Below are 26,622 nucleotides of genomic sequence, written 5' to 3' on the forward strand. Positions count from 1 at the left end.
GACCGTGACGTTTATGGTCTATTTGCTGAATTAAATTCACTGTGGAACGCCTGATCGTTAAAATTTGTCAGGCTAACAATTTCAAGAAGCCATTGCATAAAATTCGGATCCTGTATTGGCCAAGAATATCTGTGCACGGCTGATAGAGTTGAACGCTTTATGCTCGATTTGTTCAAGCACGGTAGACCAACAGACCTCAATTAATTGAATTAACTGCATCAAGCTTTCAAAGAACACTCGCACTAGAAAGACATGGTGTTTGGTGTGTTTTTGCAATGATAAGCTTCAGATAAAATATATGAATGAATACGTTTATTTCATGTGGATATTATCAATAACAAAACAATATAAAACAATAAAAAAGATACGGCAGTACTAGAATCACATATCGTATTGGTTGTGTGCAGATATTGATGCCTGTTGGTGATATGATTGTAATGTGATTCACCTTATCGTGTATAAATTATAAATATAGTCGTAGAATTAGTCAACAAGAGCAACACAGACGCCGTGCACATGGAAATGTTTCAAGATGGCATTCTTGATCAGTCATCGGCCGGAGCGGTAACATCATCAATTGGCAATAACAATAATACTCTTCAGATATTCCTCATACCTTCGTAACATGATTTTTGGTAACTAGATCGCCCAGCAGTTCCCCGCGACTTCGTTGATCGACTTGGTCGCTCGGCGGAGAATAGCTTATTGTACAACATAAAATAATTTTGATGTGGAGCGTCTAAGCATGTTGGCTTAGCGTTTATGGCTCGTAGATTGCGAGGCCTTCGAGCTCGGGGATCTGGAAAGTCTCTCCGCTGTCGGCTGCCGCCGGTGCTCCCGCTCCCGTTGCCGCTCCCGCTCCTCCCACCGTCAGCAGGCTGTCATATGCGCGGTCGTCTCCGGCCGAGTAGAATGCGCCAAGCCCTTCGTTCTGGGCTGCGTCGTGACCTGCACCATGATCGTCAGGAGTGTGATGAGCGTGACCATGGTCAGCGTGTCCACCGTGTTTGTGTCCGTGACCAAAGTGTCCGTGATGCTTGTGTCCGTGCTCGGCATGTCCGTGGTGCTTGTGTCCATGTTCGGCATGTCCGTGATGCTTGTGTCCATGACCGAAATGTCCGTGGTGCTTGTGTCCATGTTCGGCATGTCCGTGGTGCTTGTGGCCATGACCGAAATGTCCGTGGTGCTTGTGTCCGTGCTCAGCATGTCCGTGGTGTTTGTGTCCATGACCGAAGTGACCCTCATGCTTGTGTCCGTGTTCAGCATGTCCATGGTGCTTGTGTCCGTGCTCAGCATGTCCGTGATGCTTGTGTCCGTGTTCGGCATGTCCGTGATGCTTGTGTCCGTGACCAAAGTGTCCACCGTGCTTGTGTCCATGGCCAAAGTGTCCTCCGTGATGATGACCGTGCTCGGCATGTCCATGATGCTTATGTCCATGTTCGGCATGTCCGTGGTGCTTGTGTCCATGTGATGCATGTCCGTGATGCTTGTGTTGATGGTCGGCGTGTCCATGGTGCTTGTGTCCATGCTCAGCATGTCCGTGATGCTTGTGTCCATGCTCGGCGTGTCCGTGATGCTTGTGTCCATGTCCAAAGTGACCTTCGTGCTTGTGACCATGATCGGCATGTCCGTGATGCTTGTGTCCATGCTCAGCGTGTCCATGATGCTTGTGTGCGTGGTGTGCATGTCCGTGATGCTTGTGTCCATGCTCGGCGTGTCCGTGATGCTTGTGACCGTGCTCAGCATGACCGTGATGCTTGTGGTGATGGCCCGCATGACCTTCATGCTTGTGTATGTGGTCTACATGACCAGAGTGGTAGTGATGGTGCGTCACTGAGCCAGCACCTTTGCTGTCATTTTCTACATTATCTAGGTTAGCTGCAGCATCGGCTGCCTCATTTACTAAGTGGTAGACTGCGTGAGCGGGTGCCGCTGCAGGTTCTAGTTCAACGGGAACCAAAGGCACCAGCACATTCCTGTGAAACAAAACATTTTACTTTATTCTCAACTCTAGAGATCATCTCAGTGACTGTATCCTCAAATTAATCCACTTTCCAAATTGATTGAGATTCTGTGCTATTTTAAAATAGAGAGCATGAACGATCTTTAAATGTCTGTAGAAGGAATAAACAATCGAAGAAATATATTGCAGTTGATACTGATAGAGACAATGTATGATACCTTCCGAAGGTGAATTGAGAATGATGTAATCTTTTTGAAGTGAATTGACAAATAAGAGCTCTTTTCCTTTCAACTCATACAGAGGTTTAATTATATTATAAAATTTTGAAATTGAAAAATTTAGAGGATAAGCATAAAATAGCTCTAGCGATGAATTATGCATTCCGATTGTGAGAGGCGATTTTTTTTCATTGAAGATCAAGTTCATACGACAATTTTCAAGTGTATACGACAATTGATACACGAGTTCACATGTTCGAGATGAAGATGAATGATCTAACAATAGCAGTAGGAACGAGTGATCTCCTATCAGAGAATTGATCTTAGTCATCGAATGATACCAATCACTGAGAATTTCGAGCGTTTTATAAATAAAATGTGGATTTCCGCTATTTTAATTATACAATTTTAACACTATTTATAAGCTATTGTAGGCCTCAGGAATCAAGTCATATAATTGCTCGCTAAATCTCATATTCAGCAAGATCTAACTGAACGAATGCATGGAAATGGGAGAGAATTTATCATAGAATCAAAGTTTGGAAAATATATCCATATATTCATTACTCATGATGAGTTTCTTAAACTTCAAAGGATTTTTTGAGTGTCAGACCGAAAAGGTTCGAAATATATCTGTTCAATATTCTATTCGGAATATATCGTAAAAGCAATAAAGAAGTTCAGATACAGTGATTTACAGAGATGAAAACAGTGATGCTCTACAAACCAATAACTCTGTGATTGAATTCAACAATAAATGAATGTAATGGGAGTTTTGTGAGTAATGAATCACGAAAACCATGATGATTTTTCTACAGCAAATTGACAAAGCCTAACAGAAGGCTAAAATTAATTCAGGCTAGGTAAACTCAAATACAATTTTTAAATTGATTCGGAAGCTCATATGTGATGAATATGTTGTATTGGAAGAAAGTATAAGGTGTAAGGATCAGTGATCAATGATCATGTTCTACTTTGATGATTATCATCGATATCACACTAGTATGATTAATGTGAGAAAAACAATTCCCATGACAATTGCAGTTAGTCTATATGTTTCATATCATGTCATTCTTGTTTTGGCAGAAAATATGTATCTGTAGAATGTTCCTACTATAGATAGTGATTATGAATAATTTCAATTGTATTGTGTGTTCTTGTGCTCTTATAAGAATTGAAAATTCTTCGATTGGAGAAACTGTTTCCGGAAAAATGTTTCGTTTTGAATTGATTGTGTATCTTAAAGTAGTACGTCAAGTCTCATGATCAGATCTAGAGAATATAATCTTGTCCTAAATGTAAAGTACCGTATTAAATATTATTTTTATTGTACTGATAATCAATTCTAGTATTGAGTTTGAGTGGTAGAGAGGACTAAAAAGTTCTGATTCCGCCAAATGGAGAATGTTTTCATTTAATTTCATTACTATCTAGATTATGTTGATTCTGTGTTGTATAAAACACATGATTCACTTACTCGCTTGGTGCAGCCTCATTGTCAGCGACACAAAGGCCGACAAATAAGCCTAGAAAAAGGGGAAGAATCTGCAAAAAATAGAGAATATCAATTAATATTTGAAATCATATAGAAAATTTGTACTTCTATCAAGTAGGTGTGTGAGGAAAAACCTCATTTTTACTGATATCTTGAGTGACTGATATAGTTATTAATAGAACTACTGATTTGTAGCAGTAGCTCTACTAACTTTCCAATGACTATAAACTACTTTCAACACCCATACTAGCAGTTAGAAAATGGGGAGAAAAAGCATTTAATATTGCCTATCGAGTTGATAATTCAGGAGAAGTCACCCCCTCATATTTCAAATGGATTATACATGATTGAATGGATTCTAAACTATGAAATAAGTGAAAGATCAATTACATTGGACCTGCCAATGTTGTGACATTTGAATGTTATAGAAGTTACTTGATAAAGCATGAAACTGAGTTATCAACGGAGGTCTCATCAATTGAATAAATTACCCAGGCCACTTGAAATGAAGATAGTTTGCAGCACAGAAATTTGAAAAAGTATTGGAAGTGAATGAGTTCATAATAATTCGAAGGGGAGTCAATATCAAAGCTTTTGGAAATTGAACAAACTTTTCTACATTTGGAAAGAGGCAGAATAAAACGTTTGAGCTGAGTAGGAACTGTTGGAGGCATATATTATGCTTCAAAAATAAGATTGGGAAGAACTTTCTCTCTCGGAGGTCCAAAAATCTAACTTTTGAAAACAAGGGTGATTTTCTATTTTTAAGATTGAGCTCGATGATTTTGGACTCTGTGATGGCTGGTAAGTGATCAGACTCTTCTGAATAGTTGTTTATGGAAGCAAAAGGCCAAGATTAGAAAATTAATAAAATGACCTAATTGCAGAATAATTATGAAATTGATTTGGAATAAGTTATTTTCATCAATAATGTGGGATAGGGTAGTAAATTGATGATTACAATAAGGGAAAATTGGATGCAATCGATTCTTTTATTTTTTTTTAAATTCTTTTGATGAAATAGGAAGTTTGTTTTCGAAGTAGAGTGGGATACAAGTATTGTATAGAGTAAAAAATACAGTAGTCGGAAAAGAAAAAAACCCACTATTACAAAAATTTCTTCAATTTCCTAATTTTGCTATTATGAAATCGCAAAGTATCGAAGAGATAATTAGAATATTATTATGAAGGTATGGAAGAATAAATTCTTACTCTTCATAAAGGCTAGGAAGAATCAATGAGTTATAATGAAGCTCCAAGCTCAAAATGAATATCAAATCCAAAATTGAAACTCTATAAGATCGCACTTAAATTTTGGATGATGATAATTCTAAGGGGTTGAACGATTAACGTCAAAGTAATCAACTCCAACTTTGTTTGGAAGGGTAACTATTGTCCAATTTGAACTGAAGCGAAAAGAGGAAGAATGTGGTTCATAGTATAACTAGTACAGTAAATTGAATAATGATTGAAGTAAGGGTTGAAATTTGAAAGACGAAGCTATCAATGTAAATTGAAACTTTGTTGAGGGAAATTGAAATTTGAAGTTGAAACTAGAGGTAAGTAAGAGTGAATGAATGAAGTACTAACCATGTTTGTTGCAGCTGTAGCTGGTATCCCCATGCGGTGGTCCGCAGCGGTTGAAGCACTAAGACTGTTGTGTTGGTGAGAGCACCCACTGGAAAGAGGCAACTGAGCAACTGATACGGTGAAGCTGGCGTTTAAAGTTTATATACGTCTGGAGTCGCTGCGGCGGGGACTCGCGTGCCCCCTCACGCCGGAAAAAACCAACACACTTTTCCTTTCTCTGACCAATCGTTTGACCAACAACTCCATCAACATAACTTTAATAAGTTGCATGATGACCATTGTCTCAGCCATCGAACGGTTACAACTTTCAAAAATAGGATCACATCGAAGACCCTGGAGGACTCCGGCGAACGCCTGAGAAAAGCCTACGAAAATTGACCCCTTCTTCCAGGCCACGACAATGACACTGACACAGAAAACTACATCTTCTCCATTCATCTGTAGAATGGGTCCTTTTCGGACCACCTACTCCTAAACAGTCATGCTTTTCGGCTTCATTTAGTGGCGAATCTCATAGTCTACTTCCATCAATGTAATTGATCGACTAATCGACTAATTTCTATCCCACATTCTTATAAATATAGCATTAGGGATATCCTCTCAATGTAAAGGTTCTACTGAATCTACTTTTATAGTAATTACATTGATTCATATTATTATTGACTAGCAGGTAACCCGTGCTCCGCAAGGGTCTAATTGAAAACTTGACCTATTGAAATCTTGAAGAATTTAGAATAGGCCTATGACCATCCTTGTTAAATTAAAAATCCATAAGCAGAATTTCAAGTTTATCATTCCAGTAGTCCGGACGTGATAATGCGTCATTTCCTATCCCATACGTGTATAAGCCAATATCCTTTATTTTATTGTAATTTGGATTTTAATAGATTTGTTGAAAAAACGAAATATGATTTTTCCATTTCCAAGTTCCTTATTATGTACATTGAATGTATGAGTATAATACAGTGAATATGAATACATTGATATTCCATAATTTTTATTACTCTGTTTAAGGACCTTAATACACATCATCCAAACATTATAATTTATTGGTATAGCCACTATGATTAAAGCTTTACCTCTACAGGACATTACTCATATGGAAACCGAAAATACTTCTCCTTAGTCCATGATTCTCTGGACTATTTGTCACGGAACTCTGCTGTTATTAATCTTCAATAATAACGATTCAGATTTCCATTAAAAGCGATCGACCAAAAATGACACCATGAACCTTCATATCGCTCTATTAATAACTTGGAAATGAATGGTACGATTGGTAATAACATGAATGGAAGCAAACGATATATAAGTTGAAATATCTCAAGATTTGAAAATTGATTTTGATAATCGAACCAATGATTCCACCATAAAAAAATTATAGCACTATTCAGTTCGATCAAAAAGCTTCATGAGGAACTGGGGGAATCTCCTGCTTCAGAATTGCCAGCAGAGAAAGTATTAACTTGATGGCCACACAAAAATCGCATTGCAACGTTTTTCTTATTGATAAGAAAACTGATATCATACTTAAGATAATGAGGATACTTATACTATAGTGAACCGCACGATAATAGTTCGATGGAAATTGGAACATATCAGTGCAACGTTGCTAAAAAATAGTTGATCAATGTTCTCCACAGTTGATTATGAATAAGAATTAATTATATATATTTTTAATACACCTGATGGATTGGCAACGTCTATTGTTTTGGGGAAGGGGATGTGATTAGGTACTCAGTCATTCCAATTTATAAAGGACTGATTTCGTGCGATTGACTATGATGTAATATTATTGATGTTATCCCATCTCACAAGAATTTTCAGATGTTCAAAAGAGTTCAATGTTGTGATCCAGAGAAATTTATTTTGTAGTAATCCAGTGGTTTTGAAATTGGGTTTTAGAGATTCAGTTGCATTATTACTCGCGTGGGGTCGATATGACATAATTATTTGATTAAGAATACATTCTAGCATTCCTCAATATTTTTTTGCAAATTAGTTCCTAGGAATGAATTCTGATCACTTTAAAGATAGGACAATATTATTTTTTGATAGAATTATCACAATCCACAATGAATGTATCACAATTACATAGTGAATCATCAAAACTACAACTTGAACTTGTAAAAATAATAACTAAATTTTCAAGTTGTTCAAGCATTTGAAGTAGATGACGTTAGGAAAGACGTATAGTAAAACTATGACCACAACCTGAAAAATTATTCATCACAAAATGAAAAAAAAAAATGTTTATATTATTTTTCATCAATACATTTGTTTCTGTTTCCTAGTTGCTTCAAGTTTTATTTTGTGTTACATCCATTTTCTAATTTTGCTAATACTTGGACCGTAACCATGAAGTCTGACCTTGAATATCATGCTACTTCAGTCAAGCAATAATAGCATACTCTCTGTTAGTAAATGCTTTTCTATCAAAATTCTTAGTTTCTTATAATTTTTATATAGCTTTAAAGAGTTTGACATCAATGTGAGAGAGCTTTTTTTGAGGAAATCATGATTCTGCATTTGTAAGTATTGGTTTATAGGTATGTTCTTCTCTTTGTAGATTCAGAAATCCGTAATTCCCAATCTCTCATAATGATAATGCAATACATTCATGTTGCAAGTCCTGTGAGTTCACCTATCGTAGTGAATCAATCCAGTTTCCCCTCCCAATAAATGCATTTTGATGAGAACGTTAACTCAATCTCCATTTGGCATCACATTCGGGTAATTTTTGAAATTAAAAATTCTAATTAGCTACTCCACCTTCCAATTAGAGGGGATCAAATTTTCAGCGATTAAGAGCTAACATGCAATAATTAACATTACGTTGCAAGCGTAACGTATAATCCACCATTGCATTTCACCTACTGCAACAATCAGCATAAACCAACTTCAATGGTAGTATACTATACTACATCAGTCAGTATATTATACTGTACATGTTTCAACTATCCATACATGGATATACAAGAATTATGTCGGAATTCATGTACTATTCTTACATGTATTGAGTATAGTGTGTTTTAGGGACAGGTGGTTACTAGTGATGATTAGATAAAGTGTCTATTTAGTCATTGAATGATTAAAGAACTTGAAATGCACTCCAGTGTCCAAATAAATTGCAAACTCGTCGACACATTGATGATGATTTTTGTATCTTTCCGGTAGGCCTAGTTGAAGAGAGATTTACTTCAAACTATCAGCATCCATCATCTTTAACATTGGTACTTCCCATTCAATCAACTCTGACAGTTCAAAATGAATAGCAGTATAGCAGGAATGGATTAGTTGTTAGCACCTGGATAAACATGGAACCATACAGCGGCAGCAGTTAAGCGTATCTGCATTATGACTCGCGATGATTATGTTGAAAGCGGATGCTTGAGTGCATGATGATTGTAAAAGGAGGAAGATGTAGTCAGTATCATTGCATTGGATGCCAACATTCGATGCGTTTCGATTAACGTTTTTAATTTCTAAAGCCTCGAGGCACATATGTAGCATTCTCGATCAACTAGTTCAAGTTTTATTTTGTTCAATCAACGTATGACAAAATTCTAATCTACTTGTTTATCCCTTATGTAGCCTACTTGTTATTGAGAATACATTACAAATATAATAAATAATAATAATATGAGTTTTAATCTCTAGCTATTAATAATTGTTGGGAAGCTACGTTCATATCCACTGATGATTTTTGAAAAGCATTAATAAATATATAATAATATTGATTTCGATGTTCTTGACTTGATCAAGTCTCATTCATTTATAACTAGGATGAGAGATATCAATTCAAGGAAAACAAAGAACTTGACAACTTTCGATTTGAAACACTGAAATCACATTGTCAAGTGGAAGTCAAATTCCATTCGAAATTGTGTATATCATACAGTATAATTTGAATTCTAGTGGTAATACTAGAGTTTTTTATGAAGATTTACTGATTTTTTCAAATGCTTAATTATTCCAATTTGATTTTGAACAAATAATATTTGATTGGTTTAGAGTTTGGTCTTGTTTTTTTGCTATAACGTAGAGGAATTTGTGAGAATTAGTTGATTCTCGACTTCTCGACTTGGCGTGAAGAGGAAAAAAATATGAAATTATTATGGTGAAATAATTATTTGATGGTATAAAGGTAGTTTTCTGTGGGTGTAGCTAGAGAGAAATGAAGACATCATGCATACATGAGGATCAATAAACAAGAGTTCAACTGGATGTACGAATGAGTGAATTCAGTTGAGACTAATCTGAATTAATTTCTCAAATCCGATGAGAAGGAGCAGGGTAGGCAATTAGCCCATCTTCTGAATCAACAGCAAAAATTCACTCAAATATGGAGTAATGATATTAATGAAAAATGTTTTTTCCTCGAAAGACAAAGAGATGAACACCTTCTCCTATCGTATAGAATACTCTTCACTCAAAAAAAGATTCATTCAATTTGTTTTGATAAACCAAGATGGTCATCTTGGAGACATTCAATGAACCGTTGTGAATTGAGTTAATTAACTGTATTGAGGTCCTTTTTTAAAAGTTTATGGAGCTGCTAGAACGAACTCATTCATATATCATGAAAATATTGAAAGAGTTACTTCTGAAATTCCATATCTTGGCTACATCATTATTCTAAAGAATCCACTATACATACGATGTTCGGGGTATTTTCATATAATATATTTTATAGTTTTTCAAAGTTTGGAGTTTTCTGAATATCTTTAATTGATTTATTTTAAGTATTTTTTCAATTTAAAAATAATTTTTGTGTGTTTTGAATATTGTAAATTGAGTGTGTAATTGAAGAATGTTGAAGTGACACATAATCTAGTTACATTTAGAGTGTTGTAAAAATTAGAATTATTGGAACCGTTTTGGGCGTGAGCCTGTGGTACTTTTTCTATAAGTTGTGTAATTCTGAATAGTGGAATAAACGAAAAATATGAATATCAAAATACAATGTACCTAGAATACAGGTACTATATGCATTCTAGGTACCTTGCCAAAGTATTACTATTTTGCCATTTCTATTGAGTCCACATATTTATGTGAATCTCGAGTCTGAATCTGAGTTATAATCTGACTCCTGACTCGATGTGAATAACTTCGAATTTGTCATTGGTGGTTGGAGAGAACGAGGTCTTTGCTTCTCTGCAATGCTAACGCTATGGCATATATTTTATAGAGACCCTCTTCCAGCATACTATCAGCGTTCCTAATTAATTATAATTAAGCTGTACATTCAATAAATCCTGACAGTATGAAGTGAATCTCACAGTAGTTATATGGACATCAAGCAAAGTAGGAGAAGGACAGTGAGTTATCAACTGCATCTGGGACAAGATGATTTCCAGACAACAATTTTCCAATAAAATTCCCCTTGTGGGAAATTTGTCCAGGCCACCATGAAAAGGTGTGAGTTGTCGCAGACTGGTGTACACATTCACGAAATTTTTGTGCGCGGTACGCTCTTATAACGTAACAATGTAATAAGTAGTATTGGCTGAGAGTTCTGAGCACGGATAACGTGCAAACAGCAAACATAACGTCAATTTTGCAATCGGAGAAATTCCGAACAGAACAACTACAATAATAGGAAAACCAACAACGAATGAAACAGCGACAATAGAAAAAAAAACTGTAACTATTATATTTTGTTGTTACGTCTTTAGTTGAGAGGTTGACAGGCTGATGAGAAACGCTCTGAATCCATCAACGAGGCTGGATGGATTAATCCTCGGTCAAGCGGGTAATCTGCCAGTCCTCATCCTCAAGCAAATCTATTATCAACCAGCGTTGCTTGGTACCAAGAAAGTTATGAGTGTCCTCATTTCATTTCCTTTTCCTAGCGATAAAATATTCTAATTCTTATCATGAATAGTATGTCAGACGCTTTAAGTATGAAGTGAATATAAAGTTTCTGATAAATTAAAAAAGAAAAAAGAATTAAGAAGTAGATAATAAGTAACATAAATGTATCTGCAAGTATTGTTCACCAACAGCCAGGATAGAATCACGAAACAGCTGACTATTCCTAGCTTTGCATTGTTCTTATCCTAAATATCTTGTTCAAATCAAACCGTCTTAATTATCTTCAGTCATAGTCGTTTCAGTTTCAATAAGCTTTCAAGATTATTCTTGGACAAATTAAGATTCAATATCAATAAGCTCTATCCTCAATGTATCCCTCCACCTTCTGTTCAACTCAGATTCAAGTATGAACTTTTTGGATGAATGAGCATAGTCTCATCTATACTACTCTATTGGTATGAATAGTTTCATTATCTTGTTCCCATATTCATTATTCATGTAGCAGGATTTCCTATTTCAAATTATTCCTTTATTCAATTTCAAATTAAACTGTTTTTATCACTGGATTATGATTTCTCAAGTCATTCCAGGTACAGTGAGATTTCAACTGTAGGCGGATGAGAGAGTGAGCTATTCTTGATTGTAGTTCAACTGTTGAAAATCAATTGAATTGTAAACTTCTATAAAATCCTTTTCTCAGAGTGGCATTAACGATAGATCAGTTGTATCGGTAGTGTAACGATATTTGACCCAGACAATAAAGACATAGATGAGCAAAAAATATGGGGGAAGCTGAACTTTTGCAGGGTGTTAGTATTCATAGAACATAGCCGGGGAGTCCCCATCGTCCGCCCACTCACTTCCCCTCAGGACACCCCGAAGTACGAAACTGCAATGGATTCGTAGAACAAATCAATCTCGGCTCCAAATCAAGCTATTGAACTCACTCTGATTCCATCATTTACAGGATGAACAGATCTGAAATTTATATCGCATAACATTTTATCGTATATATACATTTTTCAGGAAGTTATTTTAATAAAAAGCCAATCAGTGAATTTTCACCTCGTGTGAGAAAATTTGATATTTTCTCCAATAAAATATTGCTCACGCTACTTTTTTTCAAGAAAAATGTTGGATATGGAGGTTGTTGCTCGTTCAAGACCTTTAGAGTCAGGTAAAGATTCATATTTCCATCATATAATCGTAATTTTCCAGTTTATCTGCACAATGTAGCCTACGTTTTTGCCGTGCTAGATGCCAATATAAAAGGTGTTTTCGGAAAAAAACTATTATTTCAAGTGATTTTTCTGTTCCCAATGTCATTCACCTCGAGACACATTGGTGATGAAAAATTGAATTTGGTTACAAATTGTGGTTCAGGTATTACTTTCTTCCAGTGTATTACATTGAATTGAGCATAAATAGTTTTGAAATTGGTTACGTGACTCTTAGAAACTGAAGATTTCAAGAGTTCAAGCCATTTTTGAATCAAGAGGAGTGTTCAAAGATAAATTTGAGACAACAGGGCTCATAGAGAATGAAATTACCTACAATTGTATTGTTAATGAAATTACCAATCAGATGATTGTTCCTTTCTCGCTTTAGTCTCTAGTTAGTGGGCGATGATTAACAAAATATCATGAAAAAATAGGAAATAAAAATTTCTTCCAATTCAATTTATTAGGCTATAACTTTTCCATGGCGAGTTAATTCTTGGTGAAATTCATTACAACTTGAAGAGTTTGTAATTAATCAATGAATAATAGATAGGTGAGAGACCTGTAACATAAATTTGCATAAGCTGGAAATTCCGGAATGACCTTCAGCGATTGGGAAATTGCCCAATGTATTTTAATTGTTTGTGCAATTGTTGTCAAGCGGAAAGACAGGGCAAGAGACACCGCGCTTGCATTGACAACAGAGTTGACAGAAATAGATAACGATCAGCAGTCCGTGATGAATCACACACAGTCAACAGTGGCCGACACGCTTCAGCTCCAGCCAATCACATTTCCCCAACAATCCACCACTTCAACCCATGCTGCAAAAACTCAACAAACAAATAACAGCTTGATTGGGAAAAAAGATCTTCCATAAATATTATGAATATATTATAAGATTTCGAAGGACTAACAGTGGAAAGGATTTCATCCTCACAATAATTAGTTCTGTTGTTTTAGAATAAACCTAGCAATCACAAGGACCAATGATATTCAACATACTGTTTGGCCGAGATTGTGTTATTTCTGCCTTTTTTGTTTGATGAAATTAACAATTCAAATTATAAAGGAGATATTATTGGAAAGTATCCTCACATCTTAGAGTCTCATCACACTTAACTATTCTAAGCAATGCTACGATAAAATAAGTCCTATCATGCAATGTTAAATTATTCAAGCTACGAATCTGTTCTGTCCACATCAGCGTAGCGTAGATTCCAATATTGTGAGACAGGACGGCTACGTCTTCCAAATACGTATATCAGCGTAGAGTAGTTAAGTGTATAGAGACCCTTAGTTTAGTATCTAGTCATTATTGTAGTTTTATGCTCAATATTTTTTCTCTGAGGAAAATGCCTACATGAGCTCTAGGCTTGTGCATGAGGAATGAATCAGATGATGATGTGTGGACCTACAGTTTTAGGTGGATTCCGAACCACCTTAAAGTGATTTTTCGACTCATGAATTTATATTCAGAGGAGTGGGCTCAAGTGGCCACCATTCCAATGGGATAGTTTATCAGCGCGACTACTGAATCAAACAGCTCCTGGAATATACTATAATAAATATAGTACTGTATTATAATACTTTAACTAGCGACCCCCTGAGTTGAAGAACTCGCTCATGAACTGTTATATTAATCTCTGAAATCCGCAATTTGCATATTATACGGAGTTGGTGAGAATCATTATGAAAACACTTGAATATCTCTTTTACAAGTATGATAATTATTATGACACTAGGTTCCATGGAGATCCTATTACAATTGAGAAAAAATACTTTCTGTCACTTCAAAACTTTTATCCGCCACCCTTAATCTTTTCATATGGATCCAACTTCATTTCGAATCCAGCTTCATATTGAATCCAACTTCATTTTTTTAAATGGGAACGTAGTCATGTGATAGATGATTCCTATACAGAATTAGAAAAAAAAATCAATGGTGAAACCCGTACATCGATATCTGAAACCGTTTCAATGATCTCAACATTTAAAGATATTAATAAATAATTATACAAAATGAAATAAATGAGTACATTGAGTACATGAGTACATTGGATGATCACGTGTTATTGAACACTAATACTAGCTTCTACTCAAAAATTCAACTTTTTGAAGAAAAAATTTCATAGCAAATTTGTCAACGCCATAGCAACTGTTATCACAAGTAGTGCGGTGTGCTATTACGCGTATGTTACAGACGGACTATAGACAGGCTGGCAGACGTTATTGGAAGCGAGAACTTATAAATTAAATAATAATGTTCTTGTATTATTCAGTTTAAATTATGTGTCGGCGCATGAAGTCTGTCAGTCTGTGTCATAACTCCCCAATAGTATCAGCTTTTTCAAATGAATGGGAAAATTATAGAAATAGCATGCCATTAACTCCAGCTGACCTAGTGATAATCAAAACACATATTAATTTCTCTTATGCATTTTCAATGTTATTTTTTTATCCTGAAATAGGACGAAGGAGTGAATCAGTCTTGTTGTCCAACGAACTTGACCTGTAAAATTTTTTGAAAAATTCGTGTTCAAAATTTGAAGCTGATTGATCAATTCTTTCTTAAGAATTTGTAGAACATACAAACAGACGGAAAACGACTTTGACCTCTAGTAAGTCAAAAGTGAGAACTCGGAACTCGCTAACGCTCGTTCAATACTTTGGAGGGATCGAAGCGTGATCACCTTCAAGACTTTTACAACCTTATGGGCTGAATAAGAATCACACAAGGAAATTTATTTGTCTTGAACTCAGATTATTATTATTATTAACAATGCTAAAATTGAATTTTCGAATTCGATGGAATGTAAAGAAATGCTAGCAATGCTTGACCTTGTCATTTAATATCCACGATATTACGTATTGGAAGAGGCAGAAAAATTAGATGTTTGGTAATGAAATGACTTGATACTTGATCGGTGTACTTGATCAGCCCATAGGTATGAGAGGGATACCCGCACATTATTCCCTCTAGCGCGTTGTGTCTGAAATGGCCATTCGAATACAGTTATCAATAACATGATATCGAATAGGCAAGCTTCACAAGATAGAAATAACCTTGTGTTCATTTTGGAGAATGTATAATTACTCGTAAATAATTGGAAAAATCAAGATTTCAACACAGGATTGTCATTTTGTTATTGGGGAATCCCCAAAAATTATCAAATTCAGTATGAATGTCATTTGATTTGTGGGGGTTTTCAAGTCTTGAGACCCATTGACGGCTTAAATTATATATCCAGGCATTCCTTGAGAGACTGCCCACCAAAAAAAACCCATACCGACTTATTCACTTTTCTCAAGTCCCCTGAAATATGAAACATTGATTTCAACCACGCGTAACGGTCTAGATTGTCTATTTTAAAATTTTGGGGCACATAATTACATAACATCATCATTTTCCATATAAAAATCTACTCAAGACACCATTGTACGCACTTATGTTTGTCTGAAAATCATGTCCACATGTTCTAATTTGGGATTGAGAAGTAAAAACGAGAAAGAGAAGAGGAAAATTTGTCAGTCTATGAGATTCAAGAGGGAGACGTGATGAAATATAATAACTGAAAATAAGTTCATCAATTATAATTCCTTAATCGATATAAATACTTTATTATACTGAATCATATTATTTGAAACTTGACATCATTCTCAATAATATTGATGAGCTTGCAAACTAGATTCAGTTGTGCGGTGGGATGACAGACATTGACTCGATTAGTACAGTAAACGGTGACTGAAGACTGGAAAACTACTGACTGCATTATGAAAAAGAAAAACGCACCGGGACCATGCAGCTCTGTCTTACGGAACAATATTGCACTTGCACTGCTACGTTTTTTAGGAGAGACAGATAGAGACACTGTGTGAGAAGGAGAGAGATGAAGAGAGTCAGAGTGGGACGATTGGTGGAAAGCAGAAAAGGAATGGAAGAAAACACAACAGATACCAATGAGAGATAACAATTAACCTACATTGAAACAGTTTTCCAGACGATAGAGCAACAACGTCTATGTAGTCAACTGGCTGCAATAAACAGCTGAATGACGTTAGAATTTTCTGCAATGCTACAGAACTGGAAATCTATCGCTCTCACTTTCCGTCACTCTTCTCAATATACCTGTCTTCGTAACTTATATTCGATTTTACTGCTTTACATCTCAATCACAAAGACTTTCTTCCTTCTCACTTGAAGTGAGTGTAATAGTTGACTATTTGAAGAGGTTCAGTCGAATTCTACATGATAATTATTCCTAGTTACGAGAGTTATTAGGATTCAGTAATGTTAACGGAAGGGGTTGACTTCGAAGGAAAGACCGTCTAGCACATTATTTAGAACGTTTGCTTGACGTCAGTTCTACCAGTAGACAGTTATCTGAAAAAAAAACTACTGCACGGTGGTTTGGAAGCCACCTTAAACTGTAGGCCCTCTGATATATCACTATTTACTCACGTCCAAACCCAGAAATACATTGATCATCTTCCTCATGAATGACTGGTCTGGCACGTTTAAGGCATTATTGAGCCTGTATTGATGCTTCAAGTCCATGTTTTCCTCGGCCTACCAATGCGTATTTTTCCTGTTGGTTCACGAAAGAATGCATTTGAAGGGAAGCGGTCGTATAAAATTCCTAGCACATGATCAGATCACTACTTGTGAAGTACATGAAAATTTCAATCACAGCAATTGATTTCAGTACCTAATTCAGGCATAGATCAGCCGAACTCTGATTTTTACGTATCATGGTCCTCTTTGTTACTTTAAATAATTACTGTATGTCGTCTGTATGTATATTTCCATCTACTGGATAAAATAAACTAATATTTTTCTTCAAATCTAATCAATAAGGGGAGACTTGGAGTTTCCATTTATGATGGTCCAAAATGATTAATTTCCCTGTAAAGTAATCAGGATATATGGGCAAACCGTCACACAATAATTAATCAGTGTGTAGCATGTTCTAATTACTTTATTATGCAAGTTTGACGTTGAATGGTTGAAGACGTGAAGTTGCTCATATGCACCGCACTGTGCTGCGCACTGCAAGCTAATTAATTTGCCCACCCATCGTACGAGTGTGAGACGTGTCCGAAATATTGTTTTAATTTGGATGCGTCAAAAGATAATGGTGTGAACGGGAAGCTGAACGCATAGTTGAGTAATGCTCATGAATATAGATAAATAGATTGAGTCTGGCATATTGATACTAATATCAATTTGAACGATTCTCACGATTATGTATAGATATAAATAACATTGCCTATGGAAACGGTGCAACGATTATTGAGAGCAACGATCGTTCTTAATTTATTTTACTACTGGTACTCAGGCTAAGTAATAACTAAGTGATCCGTTGCGTCTAGTCACTCACCATTCACCTATTTCACTTGCAATAAATCGTTATTTTTTCAACTGACGTTCCTTTTGTTCTCAAACTATTTTAACATTATTATTGAATAGAACAAATAGATCAAGTGTTTTTTTTTTCATTTTTTCACACTTATTATTAGAATGTAGATTTTCATCTACACATCGAGAGAATCTCCAACTGTTATGCTTATACGATTACATTATAATTTAAAATTATATTATGTGATCACTGCTTATCAGCTTTATCAACTGCTCAATGGAGTTGGCGACTTTTATTATTGAATAAATAGATGGAATATTGTAGTATGCTTTAATTGAATGCATTGGAATTGATAGTTGAACGAGAAACGTGAATGAAAACTCTCAGGGCATTGAAGTGTCACTGAAACTCTCACTTGTCTTTGAAAAGTCAATTACATAAAATGTCTTTGAAATCAACTTTTACCTCGTCACCAACTTTTATTGTTGTTCCTTTCCCAATCATCCATAATTGAGAATGATATTGTTTGAATCAATGTATTAATAAATAGATGCAACTTTCCACATGATTTATCTGGATATTCACTGTATATTGTAATTCTGCAATAATTTATTCCATCTAATCTGAATCCCTTCAATCAGATCTTCTTCTATGAATTTTCTTAATCCATCCATTATATCTACTCCAATTCACTCATAGATTCCAATAGATTTCATTCAATAATCAATTAGTTTTTCAGGAAACACAATTTTCAGCTGAATGGTACGAGGGAACTATCCAGTGTCGTGAAAATTTACCAGTACAATAGGGCAAATAATGTAAGTACTATTTTCACAATGGGAAAAATGGGCTTTCTCGTTAAAAGAGAATTTTCAGTTATAAGTTGAATTGTTTTTGTTATCTACGTTCAAAATTTAATCGTTGTATAAAACTTTCATACAAAGGAATGATTGGGGTTTCAATTATCTTTCACTACTAATCAATAACTTTTTCCAATAAATCGAAGGAAATGTTTTATTATCAAATAATGCCTCTTATTATCAAATTACAGTAAATTTTCCAATAATAGCGATTACGGTTGTAATGACAATTTTTTAGTTGAAGCTACAGAAGCTTTTCAATCTCTCACAATCAAGCACTTTCTTCTCTCTTGAAAGTTTATCGTTCTAGAATGGAAAAAATTGCCATGCTTGGTTGTGAAGCACAAGGTATTATAATCAACATTATTGAGGGGTTCCATTAAATGTTTTATTCATAGAGCATCAATTTCATATAATTTGGAATAGGAACCTCTTGAATCGGAATACCAAAGCGAAAAACACCTAACTGAAACCGCCGAAGCGAAGATTGCCTCGTGTGTATTGATCATAGAAGTACAAAATTTTTTTTTCCACTAAACAAAATAAAAATTGTTTTTATTCACAAACCGTTATTATTCTTATTAACTGGAATCTATGTTCCCAATAAAAGGCGTTGGAATGCTTTCATAGTGGCTGATAACATTTTATCATCGAAATTGTAATCTTGTCAAGCTGTTAATTATTCATATTTCAGGGCTGTTGCCTGTTGACTGCTGACCTGATCTGTTAGACAAACTCCCAATCAGCTTAGTCGCAATCTAACTTAGTTAGTCAGCATTGCAAAGACATGCAATAAAGTGTCTGCACTCTGCTGTTTGCACTCTGGTGTTTGAAAAGATTTACACAGTATTATTATTCAATAGTTCTGCCGATTATCCCATAGGGTACATTACTATTCGACAAGAAATAACAGCTTGGAAATACGAGCACTTTCTTCTCCACAGCTTCACTGCAGGAAGAGATTGTTCAACATTTTATGACTCACTTTTACAGACATTTTTGCGAGTTTTTTCCCCATTCAAGTGCAACATTTCGCATGCCCTGCCACTTCCTGAATATTAATATTACTAAGTACCCAACTTGACAAAAAAGTGCTGAATAGTTTCGTATTTTTGTTTCGATCGTTTTTTTTTTGACTCCAGCAACATTCTGATAACTAGTTGTTGCCATTCTAGATACTATTTTATTTTTGTTCAAAGTTTCTTAATCCAATTCAACAACTCGTTCATGCTCATGATAGATTATAGAATTCCCAGATCTTCAATACAAAGTTATTTTTCTCCAATATGACATACGGTACAGAGAATATACTTTATAGACCAGTCACTATAATACCTTGGTGCATGCAATTTATATTGTAGTTCTGATTTTTCAATATATTGTTAGGTACATAAGAGAAGTCCAGAGCCAATATTTGTTCATGCAAAATTTCCCTGTGCTAGATACAGGATGGCTCAAAAACCTCGTATTTTCGACTCATTTTCCAGTGTTCAGCTATTTCTGCCAAATATCGTAATCGTACAGACAAAATTGTTTTTGCCTTTTCCTTAGATTATAAAATTCTGAATAAAATAAGATCATTCGAAACTCTCTATCGCCAATGAGTACTGAATTATGATCTTCAAAAATGAGTGAAATTTGAAGAAAAAAACAATTTTGATGAATTTTTGTTTCGATCAACAATATCTTCCGATTGTTACCATTTAGATGTATAATTCATCTAGCTCAAGGAAAATTTTACATGAAGAAATTGGTTCTGGACTTCTCTTATGTACCCTAACAGTATATTAAAAAATCAGAACTACGTATAATATAAATTGCAAGCAAACCTTCTTTTTTATGTCTATATTGACTGGACTATTATGATGAAGTTAACTTTATTGAATGATTCTCTTTTTCTCGGATCAAGAGAGTATGAAGAGTTAATTATAAGCAACTTGTTCATTTCATTGTTTCCGAAGTGTGATGGATTCTCAATTCAAGAGATGAAGTCTTATCATTGTGTTCCAGTGTTTCCAATTCCAGGACCAAATACGTGGTTATAGCACACCACAGAATGATAGTGGATTACATTCTTCAATCAGGACTCTCCAAGTTTTTGAATAATTCGATTGAAACCTTTCTTCCAAGTTTTTCACTTCTTCAAATCTTTGGACCTAGCCAAATATGTTAAATACCAGTTTTTCAATGCATGTAGCCTGATTGAGTTGATTAATAGCAAATTTGTCTTGAGATGATTTTAAATTTACGTCAAAGATACGCCCAAGATCCATAATAGGGGATAGGGAGCATAGCTATCGTTCAACATACATTTTGAACATTGGTTTCACAGGATTCTGAAACAATTTGTTCCCACGGACCTGCAGCATTTTTCTCTAATAGAATTTTATTGTGAGCTAAAACTGTGGACGCTTGGTGATTGGAGCTTATACTATTGGCAGACCTGCTGATTGTAACATTCACCTGATTGCAATGGGCCACTTCAGGATAGAGATCTTTGATCTAGTTGGCAATTATTGCCTCAACTGCACCATGGAGTATGAATGAATATAATGAGCTATAAAAATAGATTAGGGAAATCCGGAACAGATCCAACGCGATGAAATGATGTAAGCCGATTGCTTACTGGAGAAAGCAAAGCTGCGAATATTACATCAATAAAGCAATAATTGTAATTAGCGCAATAATATTACAAAATATTTCAGTCTCAACGAGACATGAAATTGAAAAAGATCTACCGGTGTGTAGCCTATTAATTCATGATCAGAAAATTGACAAAAATGGTACAAATCAGTTAGCTCTGAAGATGAGGGTAGTGGACTAACTTCTAAAAAACCAACATACTGTACATCATGGAACTTAAACTTATATTTAAAAATTCTATTCCACATAATTATTAGCCCTTGAAAGACCCTTGTTCTTCATTCTTGATTCAAGTACCATCAAAGCTAAATAAGTTATTATTGAGTAGCTTATCATAATAATTGATTACTTGATAAGTTATATGGAATTTACTGTTTTCAACCATGAATTAATTGACCAAGCGAAATGAGGTCTAAGATTCAAGTCGACGGTTCGGCATTTTTCTTAATGTTTGAATGTTTGAATGTTTGAATGTTTGAATGTTTGAATGTTTGATGTTTGAATGTTGAATGTTTGAATGTTTGAATGTTTGAATGTTTGAATGTTTGAATGTTTGAATGTTTGAATGTTTGAATGTTTGAATGTTTGAATGTTTGAATGTTTGAATGTTTGAATGTTTGAATGTTTGAATGTTTGAATGTTTGAATGTTCGAATGTTTGAATGCTGGAGTGTTTGAATGTTTAAATGTTTATACGCGGTAATGGATTTTCATGAAATTCAGGTATGTTCCTTTTTTAATTGCGCGTCGACGTATATACAAGGTTTTTGGAAATTTTGCATTTCAAGGATAATATAAAAGGAAAAAGGAGCCTCCTTCATACGCCAATATTAGAGTAAAAATTCTGACTATAGAAATTATTCATCATAAATCAGCTGACAAGTGATTACACAGATGTGTGGAGAAGCCAGTCTATTGCTGTATTTCCATAAGGTCTATAGTTTCAATCAGGTACTTGTGGATGAGAATACTGCGTGAGGTCTACTGTTCACAGAACTACTAGTTAGATTGATTAGGTCCTTGAAATATTATTCCACTATCTGTTGTCATTGTCATCAATGATCCTTTTTTATTTGGATGAGATAGCTATCAACTACGTGTGGTATCTCAAAAGTAAGTTACATCATCTTCCATCATTCTGTGCATAACAATGAAAAAATACTGAATAAAAAAACTGTTGACACAACGTATTTTTAAATTTTGACGATAAAAGTGAGTGGTAGCTTCATATTGTATTGTTCGTCATTAAACCTAGAGAAAAGTTCCTTGGTATTTTCAACCTTTTCCGGTAATGAAGGCTACAGAGTTATGAAAAAACGTATTTGCAATAATTTTCTGGATTTATATGTTAATTTCAGTGATAATTTTATTGCGTTTTATAAGTTGAAGTTTGAATGTGAATGAAGGAATTCCTATGGAGTGTGTAATCGAGGTTTTCCAGTTTCTATCTTCTAGCTGTGTCTTCCAATAGCTCTGATGGAAATATGCATTTTTCATGCTGGAAAACTTACTATAGGGTAAGGTAATCGTGATGGAAATAAGAGTTTTTGCAATGAACGGGTCCATGCCAATCTATTCCAAACGCATTTTAAATCCACCACTGATACGTTGGTAAGTCTTTATCTCAATGCACATTCAAGTTTTCAAGTTCACAGATTATCACTCAAACTATCAGGCTTGATATCAATATTGTGGTCTGAAGTCGAAACTATTGTTTGACCGATTTCAATTGAATATTATTATAAAAATGTTCGCCCCTCTGCTCAACCATTAGTAAAAAACCGAGACGTTTTGAAGGGCTCATCACAAGAAAACGTTGAGTACTCCAGTTATTTTTCTTGTTGATTCTCTCCTATTCACAAGCTTGATTTCTTGCTCATTTGAATAAATGAAGAATTATGGTTTGTATATTTGAAAAACACAATTCATCATTAATGAGTTGGATTCAAGCTGGTGCTCCACACGCATTTGTAAATTATAGGTTGGATACTCAACTGCAAATCAATTACGTCTGGATAAAAATTTAAATTAATCCAGCACAAGTCTGAAGAGATTAATAATGAAAGTGATAATATGAACGAAAGCTACTGCATGTATCTGAGTGGTGTAAGTTAGACAGCGATTAGAACTTAAAAGAAGTCATGAAGTGTAACCAAATGTGTTGATTATCTAATTTCATGAGAATTCATGAAAGGGAGAACACTACTTCTCTCATTGATGATGATGATAATAAGTAGCCTTAACGAATGAGAACGCCTGAGTCTTTGAGCTGTAACCCATAATTTGAATGATGTGATGCATGAAACTAATTAGACCAGAGGATTAAGATTCTTATCACCTTTTGGAGTTATAAGTAACAGTTTGTATGCAGTGGCCTATAGCTATAGAAGGAGCTTCATAAGGCAAACAAACACATCAACAGACAGACGTTTGTAGACATAGGAGGTAGCCTATACTGACAGGGTGCTCGGCTGTTGCAACGCTTACAAACTTCAGTCTCCGTTTATATGTCTGCTCACGTCTGCATACAGACTTTTGATTTTTTCCTATCTGACGAGGTGTGCTTCCGCCTTTAGAGGTGCACAACGGGGTCAAGTCTCATGAGACTTTGTAATTCGAACAAGAGCATTCCAAATGATTGAAGGTCCCATACTACTGGAGCAGATAACTATATAGTAGCAGAATACATACCATATTCTACAATCGTAGGACGCTAAACAATGATTGTGGTGGGTGTGGCTGAATATTACTGTTTTATTCCATTCATTTTTTTGGGACTTTCAAATTTTCTAAAAAAAACTCCCGATACGAATAAGTCAAAATGTCACAACCACATCTTTTGATATAACGTATGACCAGTAATTTTTGATAGGTTTTCACACCACTAGCCACCACTTGAAACCTTTGCAGATGCTGGTCATCCACCATTGTAGAATTTTCGTGATAATTCATACAAGTTAATGAATATAACTATAAGAATACAAGATATAATATATCACACTATACAACAATATAAACTATGATGGTGAAGTGCGGACTCCTAACAAAGATGTATTAAGGCTGATAAAATCTGAACTCCATTGTTTAGATAGAATGGAAGTATTCCTCAGCTTGTTGTCGTTGAACATATTATCATTTTGAAACAACTATTCAGTTACTCGTAATGAGACAAAGTCCTAATGAATTTCAAATGAGTCCTGAAGCTTTTTACTCATTGGAAGGCTTTGATATTGAAGTACAATCATAATTAGTTTGTAAGCTGAAATCTTCATCTTTATTTTTTCAAGTTGCTGATTCAGCTATAAAATGATATTCATAGTAATCCATTGAATAAAATTAAGAGCTCGATCGAAGTAAGAAAAAAACGGTCGCCTCATAGAACACCCATCTCCAATCGCACCTTCAAATGCTTACTACAAGGTCACGCCTACAACTAGCTCTCATTGGCTGATAGAATCACTTCAATATACTTCAATATGGTATAGACTCCATTTTGAAAACAGCATAACATGTGATGCGATGGTATCACTAGAATCATTAACACTACTGAATATGACACAGACAACAAAAACCTGTCTCAATGATACCCGTAAATATAATAGAAAATATTTCCACTAAATAAAGAAGAGTACAGATTGATTCAAGGTACCTAGAATTCTAGATTGAATGTGAGCCTGAATGCAATGATGAGTTAAGATCTGGAATTTGAGGCTATGTTCTGAATCGCAACTGAATGAGACAGGCTTATTACATTACAATATCAGAATTACTCTTAATCTGGAAGGGACAGGTCATGTATTCTATTTCATAAATTCACCGAAGACGACCAGGTCAATTAATTTTCGAAGGAGATACAATGTGGTTTGAATGATATTTTATCAAATAATCGTAGTCCATGCTTGGCTGTGATTCAAGAGTTTTTGTTGGGTCTCTTAAAACTGGGCTGCGATTGCATCCTAAATTTGAAAGGCTCCAGGCCGTTCAGCGAATTTTTAAGTCTTCTACTTCAAGAGCTCTCAAAATTAGATATTATTTTACTAATATAATATTACTTTACTTACTTTATTTACTTCATAATACAATATTATTACAAGACATAACAAAATGAAAATAATAAAGAGCACTCCCGATTGGCATTATAAGATAATAAACATTAGGTCTCTAGTCTATTGCAGTCTTCAAAATATATATTTGTCGTCATTCATATCAGCTTATAATGGCGATCATGGAAAGAAAATACTATTGTTGTGATGCCGGCTATGGAAATGTAGGCATTTTATGTTGAAAGGCAATACTTTCCCATCTAATGGATTTTTTAACCAATAAAATGAATGAAATGATAGGATTTGAGCACTCACCAACAGCAGGAGCAAGACATGATGGTAGAAGCTCATCCCTTCGGACGCCCTCGATGCAGAGGCGCCGGCCGGGATTCTCCCGCGGGAGAAGACGCAGTAGCTGACACTCCTCTCAGCTGTCGACCAATTCCCGGCACTGGTCTTTCGACATCGACCAAGACGCATTTATAGTCAAGACGCTGTTTAATTGGAACTCATCCACGGCGATGTCGCCTCCTCTCTTCTGCTTTGTTTTATGCCCGACTGGTGCCGAAAATGATTGTTTTCACTTGCATAGTGATCGAAGATCGACGAAGAGGGCAGAGGGCAAAGAGGCTGCGGCGACACGTTCCGGATGAACCCGGCAGAGGCGCAGCGCAGAGCAGAGCAGAGCACAGCACCACTCAACCGACCAAATTACCTTGCTTTACATAACATTCCAAACACTACTGTTCTCTACTATTCTGTTTACTAGATGCCTACTTCATTTTAGATTTCAAAGCTCATAGTCCTATAGGTATAAGTCGAAATGGGAAACGATCTGCAGTGTATGCATACCATAATATATTGCGAACAGTACTGTCTCGAAGTACTCTGTGTAGCTCTACTGTGTTCTGGATCTCACAGCTCGAGCTTGTCACGAGAGTCAATCTCAAACGTACATAATATGATATTCTTAACAGAACTTTTCTGAACTAATATCTCTATCAGCATCTTTCATCTGAATGTGTAATCTGTTACCAACTTTTTTTTTTTTAATAATACATTCATAGAAATTCAAAATATATAGATTAGTAATTTGTAGTTCCACAATAGAAGAACTGGACCCTGTTCTATGAAAACCTTGAAATTCGAATTCTTTAATAATCTGTTCACAAATTATACGTATCAATAACCCACATGGTAGGCTACGTCATGGAATGCAAGTGTGGTATGAAGAACTTGAATATTACTATGAGAGGCATGGTGAGATGGTTCGTCTCTTTAACAGATAAAACCGTGAATAAACCTACCACTCCAACTTAGTACCTGTACCACTTGTCAAGTTTTACACTTGAACTTTGATTATGAGGAGAACTGGATGTTACGCCGTTTACGGAAGTGGAGAGAGATATTTCAC

General features: G+C 35.2%; 2 protein-coding genes across 2 annotated transcripts in view; both read right to left on the reverse strand.

Annotated features, from left to right (window-relative positions):
* The window catches only part of LOC111054306 (putative uncharacterized protein DDB_G0282133), a 100,759-nt gene extending 75,071 nt beyond the window's left edge, over positions 1–25,688 (reverse strand). Inside the window, exon 1 of the mRNA XM_039431393.1 lies at positions 25,524–25,688. Coding sequence (XP_039287327.1) covers positions 25,524–25,688 — 165 coding nt within the window. The remainder of the gene's footprint in view (positions 1–25,523) is intronic.
* LOC111057015 (histidine-rich glycoprotein-like) lies at positions 291–5,375 on the reverse strand. Its single transcript, XM_022344434.2, has 3 exons — positions 5,267–5,375; positions 3,659–3,726; positions 291–1,976 (listed from the first exon to the last, which is right to left on the reverse strand). The coding sequence occupies exons 1-3, from the start codon at positions 5,297–5,299 to the stop codon at positions 761–763; spliced, it is 1,317 nt and encodes a 438-aa protein (XP_022200126.1). The 5' UTR covers positions 5,300–5,375; the 3' UTR covers positions 291–760.
* Positions 25,689–26,622: the final 934 nt, after the last annotated feature.

The sequence above is a fragment of the Nilaparvata lugens genome, chromosome 6 (assembly GCF_014356525.2).
Source record: "Nilaparvata lugens isolate BPH chromosome 6, ASM1435652v1, whole genome shotgun sequence".
NCBI lineage: Eukaryota > Metazoa > Arthropoda > Insecta > Hemiptera > Delphacidae > Nilaparvata > Nilaparvata lugens.

Coding starts and splice junctions, on each gene's coding strand:
- LOC111057015 (XM_022344434.2), bottom strand. CDS start 5,299: ATGGGGATACCAGCTACAGCTGCAACAAACATG. Junction 3,727..5,266: donor CTACAGCTGCAACAAACATG/GTTAGTACTTCA, acceptor TATTTTTTGCAG/ATTCTTCCCCTTTTTCTAGG. Junction 1,977..3,658: donor AATGAGGCTGCACCAAGCGA/GTAAGTGAATCA, acceptor TTTGTTTCACAG/GAATGTGCTGGTGCCTTTGG.